General features: G+C 49.3%; 1 protein-coding gene and 1 pseudogene across 1 annotated transcript; both read left to right on the top strand.

Moving 5' to 3' along the window:
• The first annotated feature begins 6,719 nt into the window (after window positions 1-6,719).
• On the top strand, window positions 6,720-8,384 carry LOC142844118 (sperm motility kinase 2B-like). The gene has a single exon (XM_075962425.1). The coding sequence runs from the start codon at window positions 6,720-6,722 to the stop codon at window positions 8,382-8,384; it is 1,665 nt and encodes a 554-aa protein (XP_075818540.1).
• A 1,378-nt stretch (window positions 8,385-9,762) lies between these two features.
• On the top strand, window positions 9,763-12,267 carry LOC142844117 (DNA-directed RNA polymerase I subunit RPA34-like; annotated as a pseudogene).
• The last annotated feature ends 2,585 nt before the right edge of the window (window positions 12,268-14,852 follow it).

Below are 14,852 nucleotides of genomic sequence, written 5' to 3'. Positions count from 1 at the left end.
TGTTCTTTGAGGAAGAGAGGAACTTCCCTTGGTGGGACATAGCACACCGGGTTTAATAATTGCCATGTGCCGGGCCACAGTGGTGCATGCCTTTAATTCCAGCAATCGGGAGGCAGAGGCAGAGGCAGAGGCAGCTGAACCTCTGTGACTTTGAGGCCAGCCTGGTCTACAGAGCGAGTTCAGGGACAGCCATGATTGTTAAACAGAGAACCCCGTCCTGACAAAACAATAAAAAAAAAAAAAGCCAAGTGCTCACTTTTATGAGACTTTTCTTGTTTTTTATGTCAGTTTAATGGCCTAACCTGAATCTACGTGTATTTTAATTACTATCTTCTCCCCAGGGCCTGACAGTCAACACCTCGCCACTTAGGCTGAGGCCTAGCGGGATTTCTGGTGCCACCGGTACCAGCTTGGCCACAGTCACCAAGTGTAAGTTTTAACGAAGCCTCCTTTGTTCTATTTACCAATAAAGACTTGGGAGTCAGATGTTGGGTGATGACTTGCTAGCTCAGAGAGGCCAAGAAGCAACCAGTCTACTTTCCTGTTTGGACAGAGACCCAGCAAGAGAAGCATCTCTAACTCATCCCAAACCAAAAAGACCGTGAATCGCTAAGTGCCTCCCTACAACTTCCTGTGCATTCCTCTCTTCCTATTGCCGGCTACTTTGTTCTTCCTTGGCTAATTCTTGTCAACTCGTTGCTTGCTCCACTCCCTGTGTTTTTTTTCCCTTTTCTTCCCTTCATTTCAGTTTGTTGAGACAGATGGATAGGCACACCTTACACAGTGAAGTTGGATATTTATTTAGTGGGTAGGGAAGCGAAGGGGAAAGAGGAGAAGAGCAGAGAGGCAGGGAGAGAGAGAAACAGAAGGGGGAAGAGGAGTAGTGGGCAGAATGGAGCAAGGCAGAAGCTGCCTCTTAGGGAGGAGAGACAGAAAAGGCCGCGCTCCATGAGTTTTTAATCAATTTTATTAACACAGTCTCAAGATTTTCAGAGTATGATCAAATATCACACTCCTGACTTTCCCATTGAGCTCTTATATAATGTGTATCAGCTGACCCTGAAGGACTCTCCGCATGCAGGACACATCTAGTTGTGCGTGTTTGATTTTGTGTGTGTGTGTGTCTGAGTGAGTGAGTGAGTGAGTGAGTGACTGTAATATGTATGTAAGTATGTGTCTATGTCTGTGTCCTGCAAAGTCCATGTCAAAACTTCAAACCCAAAAAACAGTATTAACATTTGGGGACTCCTAAGCACTAGGGATTTGCCACACAGCAGAACAGGTGGCCTTTAGAAAAGAACTTGATAGAGTGAGCTCATGCCTTTCCTTGACCATGTAGGAATACATACAAAGTACCAATTCGAGTTAGAAAGCAGCCCTGTTCCACACTCAGTCTCTTGGCGTCTTGATCTCACCTTGCCAATGTCCAGATATGCAAGCGACCAATTTCTGTTGTTTGTAAGTGACACAACTGAGACCTTTTGTTTGAGAGCAGAGGGGCCCAGGGTGCCAGGATATGGCTCCATGACCTACAAATGTTGTCTGTGGGGTTCTGGCTGACAAGTATTTTCTTGATCATTTTGAACAAACTGATCAGACTACTGAATTCGGGTACATTGGACTTGGGTAAGAGGTGTCAGAAATGATAGTGATCATGTGATGAATGATGTCATCTTGCTCTCGGCCCCACAGATGTTAGTCCCAGGCCATAGGGTGCCATGGAAAACAGTATTTTGTCGCAGCATCTCGATGTAGTAAGGAGCTGCCATCCTAAAGGAAACATCAAACTAAGTTGAAAGAAAAATAAGTTGAACACTTTGCGTGTAGACTTGTCACAGAAGTTTGGCTAGGGACCAAGTGAAAAGCAAAACACTATCTGCCTACTAAGGAGAGAGTATCAGAGCTCGTAACTGGGAGGGCCAGTGCTCTGGAGTTCATTGTGATACCTATGATTGCTTGTTTTATTGTTAAAGTGGACAGGGTCCTTGTTAAGGTTTGGGGGTGTCAAGGTCCCACAAAGAATCAAGTGTTTGGACAGTGTTCCCACCACGTGACACCAGTTGGGGAAAATTGTGGACCTTGGAGAGTGGGCCTAGCAGGAAAAATCGGGGCACTGGGCAACACTAGGGACAGTCATTTGAGTGTAAGCAGCGCTGCTCCCCACTGACCAGAGCAGCCTTCCCTGTCCTGAGAAGAGAAGGGAGGAAAACCAGTGATCTAAGCCAAGCCATCATTGGTCCATTTCTTGCTCTGACCTCACAATGACAGACCCCTGTTGCCTAACTGCTCTGGCTGAGGCTGCCTCCTCTCCTTACAGTGCAGAGGCTGATCTTCAGTTGAAACTGTAGTGATTTTGATAGAAGTGACTAGTTTTTCGTGGTGTATGTTTATGAGCTGTTGAATCTGAACACAGTGAGTTTCCTTCTAAGGTCACAGATTTGGGGTTTAGAGGTTTGGGTTTCTAGGATTGAACAGAACCCTTTCTTCCTTTCTCTCTTCCTCAGTCTGCGGTATAATTTGGGGCAACTTTTATTATCTGCATCAATTAGATGTTTACTCTATTTTAATCTTTAGTTTTAATATTTTCTCTCGGTTCATTCCTTCGTTCACCATTTTAAAACATTTGTTTACATTGACTCTACAACATGAGTATTCTCACAGTGACATTGACCTACACGCACATGGAAAGCATTGACCACATTCCCCCGATCTCACCGCCTGCTGCCCACTTCTTCCAAGTCCCTTGGTGTTCTAACTTTTTCACTCAGCCAGTTACTTTTTGAGTCCAGGCCAAGTCATGTGGACTCCTGTCCAGAGGACTGACAGGCACACTGGATGGTGTCCTAAGGAAGGGCACAGATGGATGTCTGCCTGTGCTCTAGCAGAAAGCCTCCTCCAAATTGGTTATCTTAGGATCTTCCTGGCAGTTCAAAGTCAGGGCTGGAGAGGGCCAGAGGTAAGAGTTGGATCCCATTTGTGAGGCTAATGATGGAACAGGGGATTCAAGAACAGAAAAAGTGAAAGTCTAAAAAGAACCTGTTCTTTGAGGAAGAGAGGAACTTCCCTTGGTGGGACATAGCACACCGGGTTTAATAATTGCCATGTGCCGGGCCACAGTGGTGCATGCCTTTAATTCCAGCAATCGGGAGGCAGAGGCAGAGGCAGAGGCAGCTGAACCTCTGTGACTTTGAGGCCAGCCTGGTCTACAGAGCGAGTTCAGGGACAGCCATGATTGTTAAACAGAGAACCCCGTCCTGACAAAACAATAAAAAAAAAAAAAGCCAAGTGCTCACTTTTATGAGACTTTTCTTGTTTTTTATGTCAGTTTAATGGCCTAACCTGAATCTACGTGTATTTTAATTACTATCTTCTCCCCAGGGCCTGACAGTCAACACCTCGCCACTTAGGCTGAGGCCTAGCGGGATTTCTGGTGCCACCGGTACCAGCTTGGCCACAGTCACCAAGTGTAAGTTTTAACGAAGCCTCCTTTGTTCTATTTACCAATAAAGACTTGGGAGTCAGATGTTGGGTGATGACTTGCTAGCTCAGAGAGGCCAAGAAGCAACCAGTCTACTTTCCTGTTTGGACAGAGACCCAGCAAGAGAAGCATCTCTAACTCATCCCAAACCAAAAAGACCGTGAATCGCTAAGTGCCTCCCTACAACTTCCTGTGCATTCCTCTCTTCCTATTGCCGGCTACTTTGTTCTTCCTTGGCTAATTCTTGTCAACTCGTTGCTTGCTCCACTCCCTGTGTTTTTTTTCCCTTTTCTTCCCTTCATTTCAGTTTGGTGAGACAGATGGATAGGCACACCTTACAGTGTGAGGTTGTATATTTATTTAGTGGGTAGGGAAGCGAACGGGAAAGAGGAGAAGAGCAGAGAAGCAGGGAGAGAGAGAAACAGAAGGGGGAAGAGGAGTAGTGGGCAGAATGGAGCAAGGCAGAAGCTGCCTTTTCAGGAGGAGATATGGAAATGGCCACATTCCCCGGATCTTACCGACTCCTGCCCATACCTTCCAAGTCCCTTAGTTTTCTCATTTTTTCACTCAGCTTTCTTGTACTTTTTGATCAAATGGTAAGAAAACCCATGAGCTCTGAAAAGCCACCCTTTGTCCTTTTCTTGCTCTGACCTCACAATTCCAGGTGCCTGTTCCCTCACATCTCTGGCTGAGGTTGCCTCCTCTCCTTACAGTGCAGGTGTGTTCGTGAAGTGGAAAGTGGTTGGAGCTCTGTGCTGGTGAAAGAGACTATTTGGACTTTCAAGAGCTGCTGGACTCCAACATAGTAAGTTTCCCTCCAGCTTTGTTGCCTTTGATTGTTGTTGTTTTTGCTGTCTGTGTTTTCTGGCTTGGTTTATGAGCTTACTTTTTCATGTTTTTTTTTACTCTGTTTGTTTTGCGGGTGTATGGGAGGAGAATCTAAGACAGAAATTCAATGTGTAGCTCTTCCCTTCTTGGAACTCACTCCGTAGATATTCCTGGCCTCACACTAAAAGATCACCTGCTTTGACTTCTGAGTGTTGGGATTAAGGGCATGTGCCACCACAGCCTGGTAGTTTTTATTTTTAAGTTGTGCTTCTTGGGGTATAATTTTTATTATTATTATTTTATGTGTATGAGTGTTTTGTTTTCATGTCTGTGTGTGTACCATGAGCCTCGCACCTGTGGAGGTCACAAGAAGAAGACAGATTAGCTAGAACTTGAGTAACAATTGATTGTGAGCACCATGTGTGTTGGGCCTCAAACCAGGGTTCTCTGAAAGAGCAGGAGGTGCTGATAAACACTAACTCATCTCTCCAGAACCTCTGTCTTTAGTTTTACTTCTTCATTTACTTTTGTTATGCGTTCTTTGGTCCGTTTCTCTTTTCTCATTTCAAGCCTTTCCTTGTTATGGCGTACCATATCATAGGAACAATTTAGTCCTGGCAATCACAGGAACATCTCTAATGCATTCTGAGCACTTGATCATGTGATTAACCCACACTGCTATGCTTTCTTCTCACACGACCTCCTCCACATTCCTAGGAGCCTCCTCTTATGTTGAGGACCTCCTCCTGCTCCCAAGTTCCACATATGAGAGAAGAAAAGTGACACATTTGAAGGACTGGCTTTTCCCATGTAGAGCAATCTTCTCTGGTGACAACCATGTTCTTGAGAGCCCCACAGTTTCATCCTTCTCTGTGGCCGTCCTTCTGTATGACTGTGGCACTCTTGCCCTTAATTCTGTTTCAAAGCCGGGCGGTGGTAGCGCACGCCTTTAATCCCAGTACTCGGGAGGCAGAGGCAGGCGGATCTCTGTGAGTTCGAGACCAGCCTGGTCTACAAGAGCTAGTTCCAGGACAGGCTCCAAAACCACAGAGAAACCCTGTCTCGAAAAACCACAAAAAAAAAATTCTGTTTCAATGTTGCGTTGTCAGGCTAAATGCGTAGAGCTATCCTTGCAAGGATCCTTGGGGCATATTTTAACCGTGAAGTATGGCCTGGCTTATGTGAATTTGGTGAAAAGTATTAAGTAGTATTATTAAGGATTTTTACATCTATGTTCATCATGGAAATAGCCTCTATTTTTCTTCATTGTGTTTTCCTGGTTTGTGCATGAATGAGTTTGGAACTGCTAAGGACCTTTCTATTTTGTGGAGTATTGAGGAGCACTGACATTTGTTTTCAAGAGATTGGAAGGATTCATCAGTAGGTTTGCCTGCTCCTGGGCTTTCCTATGCAGATTCTTTCCTCATAAATATTTCAATCTTGTTCTTTATCATATCTTCTTACTTGAATTTATATCAAGAAGTTTCTCAATTCCATTCACATTTTCCAGTCCAGGAGAAGGACTCTCAGGGTTTTCAAAAACAGATTTCTTTGGGAGATGGGTTAGCCTGGAGAGACAGCCCAGCAGTTAGAAGCATGGACTCTTCTCGCAGAAGACCAGATCTGTCTCACAGCAATCCCATGACAACATAAGTTCCTGAAGTGCCGCACCTAGGGGATCTGTTGCCCTCTATGTCTTTCCAGGTCATAGAAGTAAAATTATACAAAAAAGACTTATAACACTATTTGAAATTATAGGTAGTACACGTGAGTGTACATGTAGGCGACCTCAAGTGTGTGTGTGTGTGTATACATGTGTGTGTGTGTGTGTGTGTGTGTGTGTATGTGTGTGTGTTTGCCCTTGAGATCGTCCACGCATGTGTTTGGCTGCCCTCAGAGGGCAGAAGTGTAGGATCTCCTAAACTGGAGTCACTTGATCCGCTTGGCCTGGGTCCTGAGAACCAAACACAGGTCCTCTGCCGGAATAGTAAACCTTCTGACCTCCTGAGCCTCTCCCCACCTAGACACTCTCTGTTTTCAGGGTTTCTGTTGTCTCCTCAACTTCTCATGCATATGATTTTATTAGTATCTTGTCTCTCAATGAGTGTTCAGCTCAGGTAAGAGGATGATTCTCCTTCCCAATCAGTGGCTCGTAGCTTCTGCGACCCTTTGTTTTCTTCTCTCAGTTTCTGGGTGAATCCGGCCAACCTGACCTGTGTTATGTTCTGCTGTCCACTGCTTTGGAAGGTACTTCCTTCCCTTCCTGAGCACTACATAGCTGGTTAGGTTGCCTGAAATATCTGTGACTCTTTTTCTCTTTGGAATGTAGGAATTCATAGTGTTAAACATTCTCATTGGTGTGATTTAAACTGTTTGTTTAAAGTTCCCATTGTGTTTCAGCAAGAACCTGGCCATGGAGGAGGTCAGAGAGACCCTCTACTGTGACGAGGAGACATTTAGCAGTATCTATCAAATGCTGACAACTCTGGGACGAGGAACCTTTGGCACAGTGAAACTGGCCTTTCACTGTCCCACTGTCAGCTACGTGGCTGTGAAGATTCTAGAAAATGTGAAGGGAGACTCTGCCCGGAACAATAATGAGGTTGATATAATGAGATCCCTCGTTCATCCGCATATAATCAGGTTCCTTCAGGAGGTGCAGACACGGGACATGACGTATGTCATCATGGATTATGCCTCGAAAGGGAACCTGTTACATCAAATTCGAAAAGCGGGAGGCTTACGGGAGTGCGAGGTGCGAAGGCTCTTTGGACAGGTAGTCCAGGCAGTGAAGTACTGCCACGACAACTGTATCGTCCACAGGGACATTAAGGCAAATAATATCTTGATCGACGCCTCTGGAAATGCCAAGCTCTGTGATTTTGGCCTGGCGGTCAGAGTTGTCCCCGGCAAAAAACTAAAGACTTTCTGTGGCACGCTGCCGTACTGTGCCCCGGAACTTTTGAAGGCGAAGCCATACGATGGCTATGCCAGCGATGTTTGGAACTTAGGCGTGCTCCTCTACTACATGGTGGTTAGGCAGCTTCCCTTCCAAGCGAGCTCTTATAAGGAGTTGAAGCAGCAAATTTTAGCTGTAAACTTCAGCGTTCCTCATCATGTCCCACTTGATATTTTTAATGTAATCATGGAAATCTTCATGATCAGCCCTAAAAAGAGGCCCACCATCAGTCAAATCCTGATGTGCCCTATGATAAGGGACAGCCAGGCACGGGCATCCATCCAGAGTCTCCCAGGCACCCAGAGCCCTCGCATTGTTGGCACCATGGCAGGCATGGAGTACAAACAAGAAGACCAAAAATGTAATCAGGCAATGGCCACATACCTGAGTCTGCAACACCAGGCACCCGGGGGGGACTGCTGCCATCACCAGGTGAAACCCACAACACCCATGGAGCCAGGCCTTGCCCTCAACCGGGCTGATCTTCACCTCTTTTCTGGGACCGTCAAGAGAGCTGCTGAGCCTACTCCCCCAACTTTCATCGTGCCGTCTGAGCCCCAGAAAAAAGATGAGAATTCCAGGCAGGGTGGCAGAAGCCATAGCGTGCCTGCCACCCTGTGCTGCCAGCCTAGGAGGATCCACCTTGCTCACCTATCCCACCTGAGCTGTCCTGTGGCTGGTTCCCTCATTAGCAGCAGCCCGGACAGCAGCAAGAGTTTCTCGCCATCGAAGATCGGGCTGTGTGGCAGCTTGGCAGCGAGTGCCCAGCCATCCTGCTCTCTGTACCACCCTCATGGGGCAGACCACAATGAGGCTGCAAATGATGCAGAGAAACTCTGCAGCTCGCTGGGGACGGCTCTGCGTGTAACCCCCAAAGGCTCCTCCCTTGGGGACACACTGATAGTAGAAGTGACCAACAGACAGGCCATCAGCCAGGATACCGAGCCAACTTCCTCCCGAAACCAGATGCGTCACCGCTGGAAGAGGGTCAAGAAAGCCATTGCAAACGTTTTTCGACACCTGTGTTGCTGCCTGCCTCCTGCAGAGAGTAACCATGCCTCCCGTGAGAACCAGGCTCCACAGTCAGGGGATCCTAGAGGCACCCACAGAACCAGGTGAGCACCTTTCTCACTTCATCTGATTTGTACTTTTCCTCCTGTCCTTTGTGATAAATGATGCCTGTGTCCACTATGGCACACTGTGAGCATAACAATCTGTCACTTCAGAAAGACCAGGTGTCCCCTGCAGTGTGACCTCAGGCTTGTTGAGCAACAGGGGGACAGCAGAGATGCTGAGCCAAGCAGGGAGAGGTGGGGGCAAGGCCAAAGGAGGCAAAGATTCCTTGGAGGAACAGTCGGGTACTTGCAGGGCAGTGCACTAAGTCTTGTGTGTTTTGAAGTCACTAAGAGTCTCCTTCCTGTGCCTTTCTCTTTGAAGCCCTGAAGAGGTCAAGCCCCAGCTCCGTGGCTTCTGAGCCATGGGTTGGGGATCGGTCTGGATGAGATTCAGACAGCCCCTCTGGGGACTCAGGCCAGATGCCCAGGACACCGTCTGGCCACAGGCCCCTCCTGCAGAGGAAGAGCTGTCCACTCCAGAGAACATCTATCTCTCCAGGTAAAATCCCAGGCAGGAAGGGTAGGCTTCCCACAGGGTCTAGCTCAGTATAGAGGGCTGAGGTGCAAAGGTGCCCTAGGCTGTCTTGTGGAACAATAGCGCCTTGCCCTCTCCCCATGCCTGCGGGAACATCAGAAGTGGTGCTCTGGGTAGTGACTGACCTTTGTCTCCCCTGTTTCTTGTCAGAGAACACGGTCTTCTCCATAGGGTGAGACTTCTCTCCCCCAAGGAGAGTATTCCTAATCAGCCTGCCCTAAGTTGGGTTGCCAGGTTGAGAATGTGTCCTGCAAGCAGCCCTGTAGGACCGACTCCTCTAGAGGGCAGGCTCCTGCAAGAACCTTTAGCAGGAATCCCCACAGGTCATCCCAGCAGGTTCCATTGCTTGAGTCCTCAGACCCAAAGCTTGGGAAAATCTGAACTGGGGAGCGAGTGACCCCAGGGCAACAGAGTCCCCCTCTCCACCAATTCTGCCTTCCAGCTACTCACCTCCTGCCTCTGCCTGCTTGCTCCTTCAAGGCCACCATTCTCATCAGTGACAACTAGCTCCTGCACTTACCACCATGTGCCACACCCTGAGGGACTGGTAGGTGTCAAATTAGCGTGAAACTCAAAAACTTAATGAGTGGTCAGCAACCTGCTGTGCCTCCTGCCTCCAGCCTGCAAGTCTGCACTGGCCAGTGAAATTCTTTAAGAAGGCTTCTGTTTTACTCAGCCTTTTAAAGGTGAGCAGGCTTTTCCACTTCTTTTGGAGGTGGGTGGGGTGTGCTTCCGGGAAGCTGCCTCATCCATGCCACAGTCACATTGGTAAAAATCTCATCTCGTGGTCTTTCTGCCTAGACCTTGTCAACCTGTGACAGCAGGAGACCTAGCGCAGGTGGTTGTGATGGCAGATATCCCGGCCTCCGGTGCCACTCTATTCTCCTGCCTCCCCCCCCCAAATTTATGGCGATGTCTCCAGACTCGGATCCCCCTCATTTCTCCTTGGAGGCGCTGCCCTTTCCAGATACAGAAGTGTGGCTTATCCGAGCCCCTCCAGACTTTGCCCCACAGTGGTGAGTGGTCACTCCCACCCGCTGGGAGTATCCCCCCCACACACACACACTGGAAACTGAACCCACCCCACACTGTGAACCTAGAACTGTAGACAGCATTTCTGATAACTCGGACAATCAGCCACGTTCTGTCTAGCCCAGGCTGGATTCTTAAGTCCCTGCATCGTCTAGCCTCAGTTTCTTGAGTCTGGAACTACAAGTGGGTGTCACATGTTCTTTTGTTTTGGAGAATCTTTTTTTTGTTTGTTTGTTTTGTTTTTCAAGACAGGGTTTCTCTGTAGCTTTGGAGTCTGTCCTGCTGTCCTGGAACTAGCTCTTTTAGACCAGGCTGGCCCTCAAATCACCTGCCTCCCGAGTGCTAGCACTGAAGGCGAGCACAGCCACCACTGCCTGGCTTTGTTTTGAAGAATCTTAACATCCTATACAGTAGTTAAACTCGGATCTTTCTGCTTCTACCTCCCAAGGGCAGCTACCGAGCCCAATTTCGTACAATGCTGGTGATGAAATCCAGGGCCCATTCATACTAGGCACAAACTCCATGTCTGAGCCTCGTCTCTCGCCTGCCTGCCTTAAACATTACTTAGCCATAAATGATGGGGTTTAGGTTTAATGTCAGCACTCAGGAGACTGAGGCAGGAAAATGGTAGGCTTCGCGGCCAGCATGAGATAGGGAATACCAAGCTAGCATCACACACAGAGGGTCTGTCTCAAGAAACAGCCAGGAGCCGGGTTAAGCCAGGTCGTGATGGTGCAGCACATGGGAGGCAAAGGCTGGTGGATCTCCGAGTTCCCTCCCAGCCTGGTCTACAGAGTGCGTTCCAGGACAGCCAGGGCTACACAGAGAAACACTGTCTCGAAAACCAAAAAATAAAAATGAAGCAAGCAATCCAGGAACGGTGGCACGTGTCTGTTTGCAGTACCTGGGAGGTGATGCATGCTGATCAGGAGTTCTAGGCCTCACACAAGCCCCACACAACAGAAGTTAGTTGAAACAAAACTCAGGGCTCTAGCACTGAGCTGCACTCTAGCCTAGAAAAGCTGCTTCTAGCCCTGGCCTCCCGCTTTGCAAAGGATCTAACCCGCCTCTGCCTTCTCCCTTTCTTTCCTCAGCCTCAATGGGCGGCGTGTGCCTCTCTCTGGCTCAAAGACTGTTAAGGGCAAACTGGATGGCAAGAGGTGCCGATGCCGAGTCCTTACTGGCAGCCCTCAGGCTGGAGAAGCCACCTTGCTGGCATCGTCAACAGAGGTGGGAGGAAGACTCACTTGCGCTCCGGCCCCCCATGGGAGCATAAGGATCATGGAGGGTCTTCAAGAGTATCTTATCTCTCGGGTCCCCCTGCAGCCCATTCCCACAAGCCGGCCACCTCAGATCCCTGCCAGCCTGCAGCCTCGGTTCTCTGCCTTTGGAGGCAGCCCTCTGTTCACAGGACCTGGGTCAGTCATGGCTCTGAGGTCACCTACTTCAGGGAAGAGGAAAAGGAAGAGAGGTCGCAGAGGCCTCAGACATTCAGGAGGCAGTCAACGGGCATGGGGCCATGGAGGTGGATACAGCCTGGAGTGGCCTAGAAATGAGGAGGGAGAAAAAGAAGCATCAGGTGAGCAAGGTAGAGATGCTGGAGGCTGAGACACTAGAGCCCATGGCAGAGATGGCAGAACCCATGGGACTGCCATTCCCATCTGCCAGCAGCAGCAAGAAGAGGAAGAGCAAGTCCACGGGAGCAGAGACGTTCCAGCCAGAAGAGGAGCTGGAACCCATGGAATCTGTGGCGGAAATAGAGCCTCCTGATGAGACCATCTTGGTGGGCCAAGAAGAAAAGAGGCAGAAGGAGGCTGAGGGGACGCAAGCAGTGGAGGGCATCCTGGCTGCCTCTCAGCCACAGATCACTGTGGAACCCCAGGAGGAAGCCTTCCCACTGCCCCCACAAAGAAGAGGAGAAAAGAAAAGAGGCAGAATTTGGTGATGGAGCCAGATATGGGGCTCCCTGGAGTGACCACAGAGCCTGAACTTTCAGAACATGGGCTTCAGGTTGAGGCAGCTCCTGTGCCTCCCAAGAAGACCAAGAAGAAGGAAAAGTGGCTGGGCACGATGCTGGCCTTGGGGTCAGAGGTGGCAGAAGCTGCACTTGCAGCTAACTTTGAGCCCCAGGTGGCTCCAGCACCCAGCAAGAAGAAAGAGAAAGGACAGAAGGTGATAGATTCCCCCGTCTGAGATGAGTTACCCAAGAGAATTTGAGGAACCTGAGGCTGGAGCAATTCAAAGATCCACGAAGAAGGAGGAGGAGGAGGAGGAGGAGGAGGAGGAGGAGGAGGAGGAGGAGGAGGAGGAGGAGGAGGAGGAGGAGGAAGAAGAAGGAGAAGGAGGAAGAGGAGGAGGAGGAAGAAGAAGAGGAGGAGGAGTAAAAGGAGGAGGAGGAAGAGGAGGAGGAAGAGGAGGAGGAAGAGGAGGAGGAAGAGGACGAGGAGGAGGAGAAGGAGGAGGAGAAGTCAGGAAAGTGGGGTGTAAGGCATCATTCCCCACTGAGAGATGTCTCCCACAGGACAGGAGAAAAAGCAGAGGAGCCTTACTAACATCCTGGGGAAAGTGAGGAACTAACAGAGCTGAGGTGGCCCAGGAAGGCTGTCAGAAACCAGCTGCAGGTGGTTCCCTCAAGCAAACACGTCAGTACATCCAGCAGGAGCCTGGGCCTGGAAAAGGCTTTATTGCAACAGTAAAGCCTCAGTGGCAGCGGATCACTGGGGCGCATTGAGGAAGGGTTCATGGAGGACCAGGACGTCAAAGAGCCTGCGAGCCTAAGGGCAGGGGAGAAGAGCTTGTCATTAAAGTCTGTCTGAAAAAAAAAAGGTCCCTAAGTGTTCCCCCACTGGGAGAACACATTTCTGGGTTTTAATCTGCTCTGTCTCTGAGCAACCCTATCTGAGAAGAACAGAACCCCATGCTTCCCAGCCCATCATCACGGGATCCATTCCTGGCCTCAGGCACTGGACCAGACTGTACTACTGAAATGGAGAACTTCTCAGGAGACGCTGGCCAGCCTGGGAGGCTGATCTGGCCTGACACTGTGATCCCCTCTGACTGCTGTATTGTTCCCCTGCCCTCTACGCACTTGAACACGCAGCCACTGGTGAGTCTCTCTCTCTTCTGTGTCTCTGTCTCTCTCTGTCTCTGTGTTTGTGGGTTTGTTGCACATGAACAACTCTCAGGCAGGCCAGCTGCTCTGTCAGATGTTAACCCCAGGGAATCACCAGCTGCTCTGCCATATGTTAACCCCAGGGAATCACCAGCTGCTCGGCAATATGTTAACCCCCAGGGAATCACCAGCTGCTCAGTCATATGTTAACCCCAGGGAATCACCAGCTGCTCTGTCAGATGTTAACCCCAGGGAATCACCAGCTGCTCTGCCATATGTTAACCCCCAGGGAATCACCAGCTGCTCTGCCATATGTTAACCCCCAGGGAATCACCAGCTGCTCTATCAGATGTTAACCCCAGGGAATCACCAGCTGCTCTGCCATATGTTAACCCCCAGGGAATCACCAGCTGCTCTGCCATATGTTAACCCCCAGGGAATCACCAGCTGCTCTGTCAGATGTTAACCCCAGGGAATCACCAGCTGCTCTGTCATGTGTTAACCCCCAGGGAATCACCAGCTGCTAAGTCATGTGTTAACCCCCAGGGAATCACCAGCTGCTCTGTCATGTGTTAACCCCCAGGGAATCACCAGCTGCTCTGTCAGATGTTAACCCCCAGGGAATCACCAGCTGCTCAGTCATATGTTAACCCCAGGGAATCACCAGCTGCTCTGTCAGATGTTAACCCCCAGGGAATCACCAGCTGCTCTGTCATGTGTTAACCCCCAGGGAATCACCAAGCACTGAGGATGGCCATAAGCAACCACAATAATGCAAATATAATATAAAAATTACAATTGATTGTAATAGACACACAAATTCAGACAAACAAGCACACATAACACCGTGGGTGACCCACCCTAAAAATGACAGACCCACAGAAGTATGCTAAGGGAACACATTCTACCTGCAACCGTAGATGAGAATTGGCTCTCATTCCCGGACAGGTGTATTCAGTGCTAGTGCATGCTCCATCTTCTGACGTTTGTTTGTGTCTACTGTGGTTTGTAGGAACAGTATGCTACGAACTGTTATTCTTTGGTAGTTTTAGAGTTCACACAGAGTCTTGCCCTGTATCTCGGGCAGGACTGAAACGCATGTGTAGTCTTCCAGGCTGGCTTTATAGTCCTGAAGATGCTGCTGCCTCAGCTCCTCCTTAGCTGCACTGAAGCACTGGCAGCATTGTGGTTTAGTCAAGGCCTCATAGAGCCCAGGCAGGCCACTCTGTAGCCAAAGACGGCCTTGAGCAGGATTCTCATCTTCTTGTCTCTAACTGCCCACTGCAGGAATTCCTTCCTGCTTTGAGCCACTCTGCCCTGTTAAGTAGGAAACCCTCCAGGCCAGGGTAGGCATGAGTGAATTCCAGGCTGAGTGGGACCTGTCTCCAAAAGAATATGGAGATTCTAAATATTCTGAACTATCAGATCTGGAGACCAGGGCTGGCGAGATGGGTGGACAGGACTGTGTGACAACAGGACGTGCCAGCATCCTTGCGTCATCTTCGCCTGGGGGGGAAGGGAGCAGGTGCGGGAGCTTGCTGGCCTAACATCAGCGAGACACCTGTCTCACAAAGTAAGGTGGAAGTCCCGTGGTGATGGGGCACCCGCTTGCCTCGGGATGGGGAGACAGACGCAGGCAGATCTCAGTTCCAGGACTGCCAGGTAAACACAGAGAAACCCTGTCTCAGACACAAAGCAAAAAGATTTAAGGAATAAAAGCATCTGATGAATATTCCTGGTCTAATGTGTGCTCAAAGGGTGAGGACACACACACACTTATGGTCATGCATATA

The sequence above is a fragment of the Microtus pennsylvanicus genome, chromosome 2 (genome assembly GCF_037038515.1).
Source record: "Microtus pennsylvanicus isolate mMicPen1 chromosome 2, mMicPen1.hap1, whole genome shotgun sequence".
In the NCBI taxonomy this organism is placed as follows: Eukaryota; Metazoa; Chordata; class Mammalia; order Rodentia; family Cricetidae; genus Microtus; species Microtus pennsylvanicus.
Note: the sequence above shows the minus strand (reverse complement) of the source record. Positions and strands in the feature narration are given on the sequence as shown.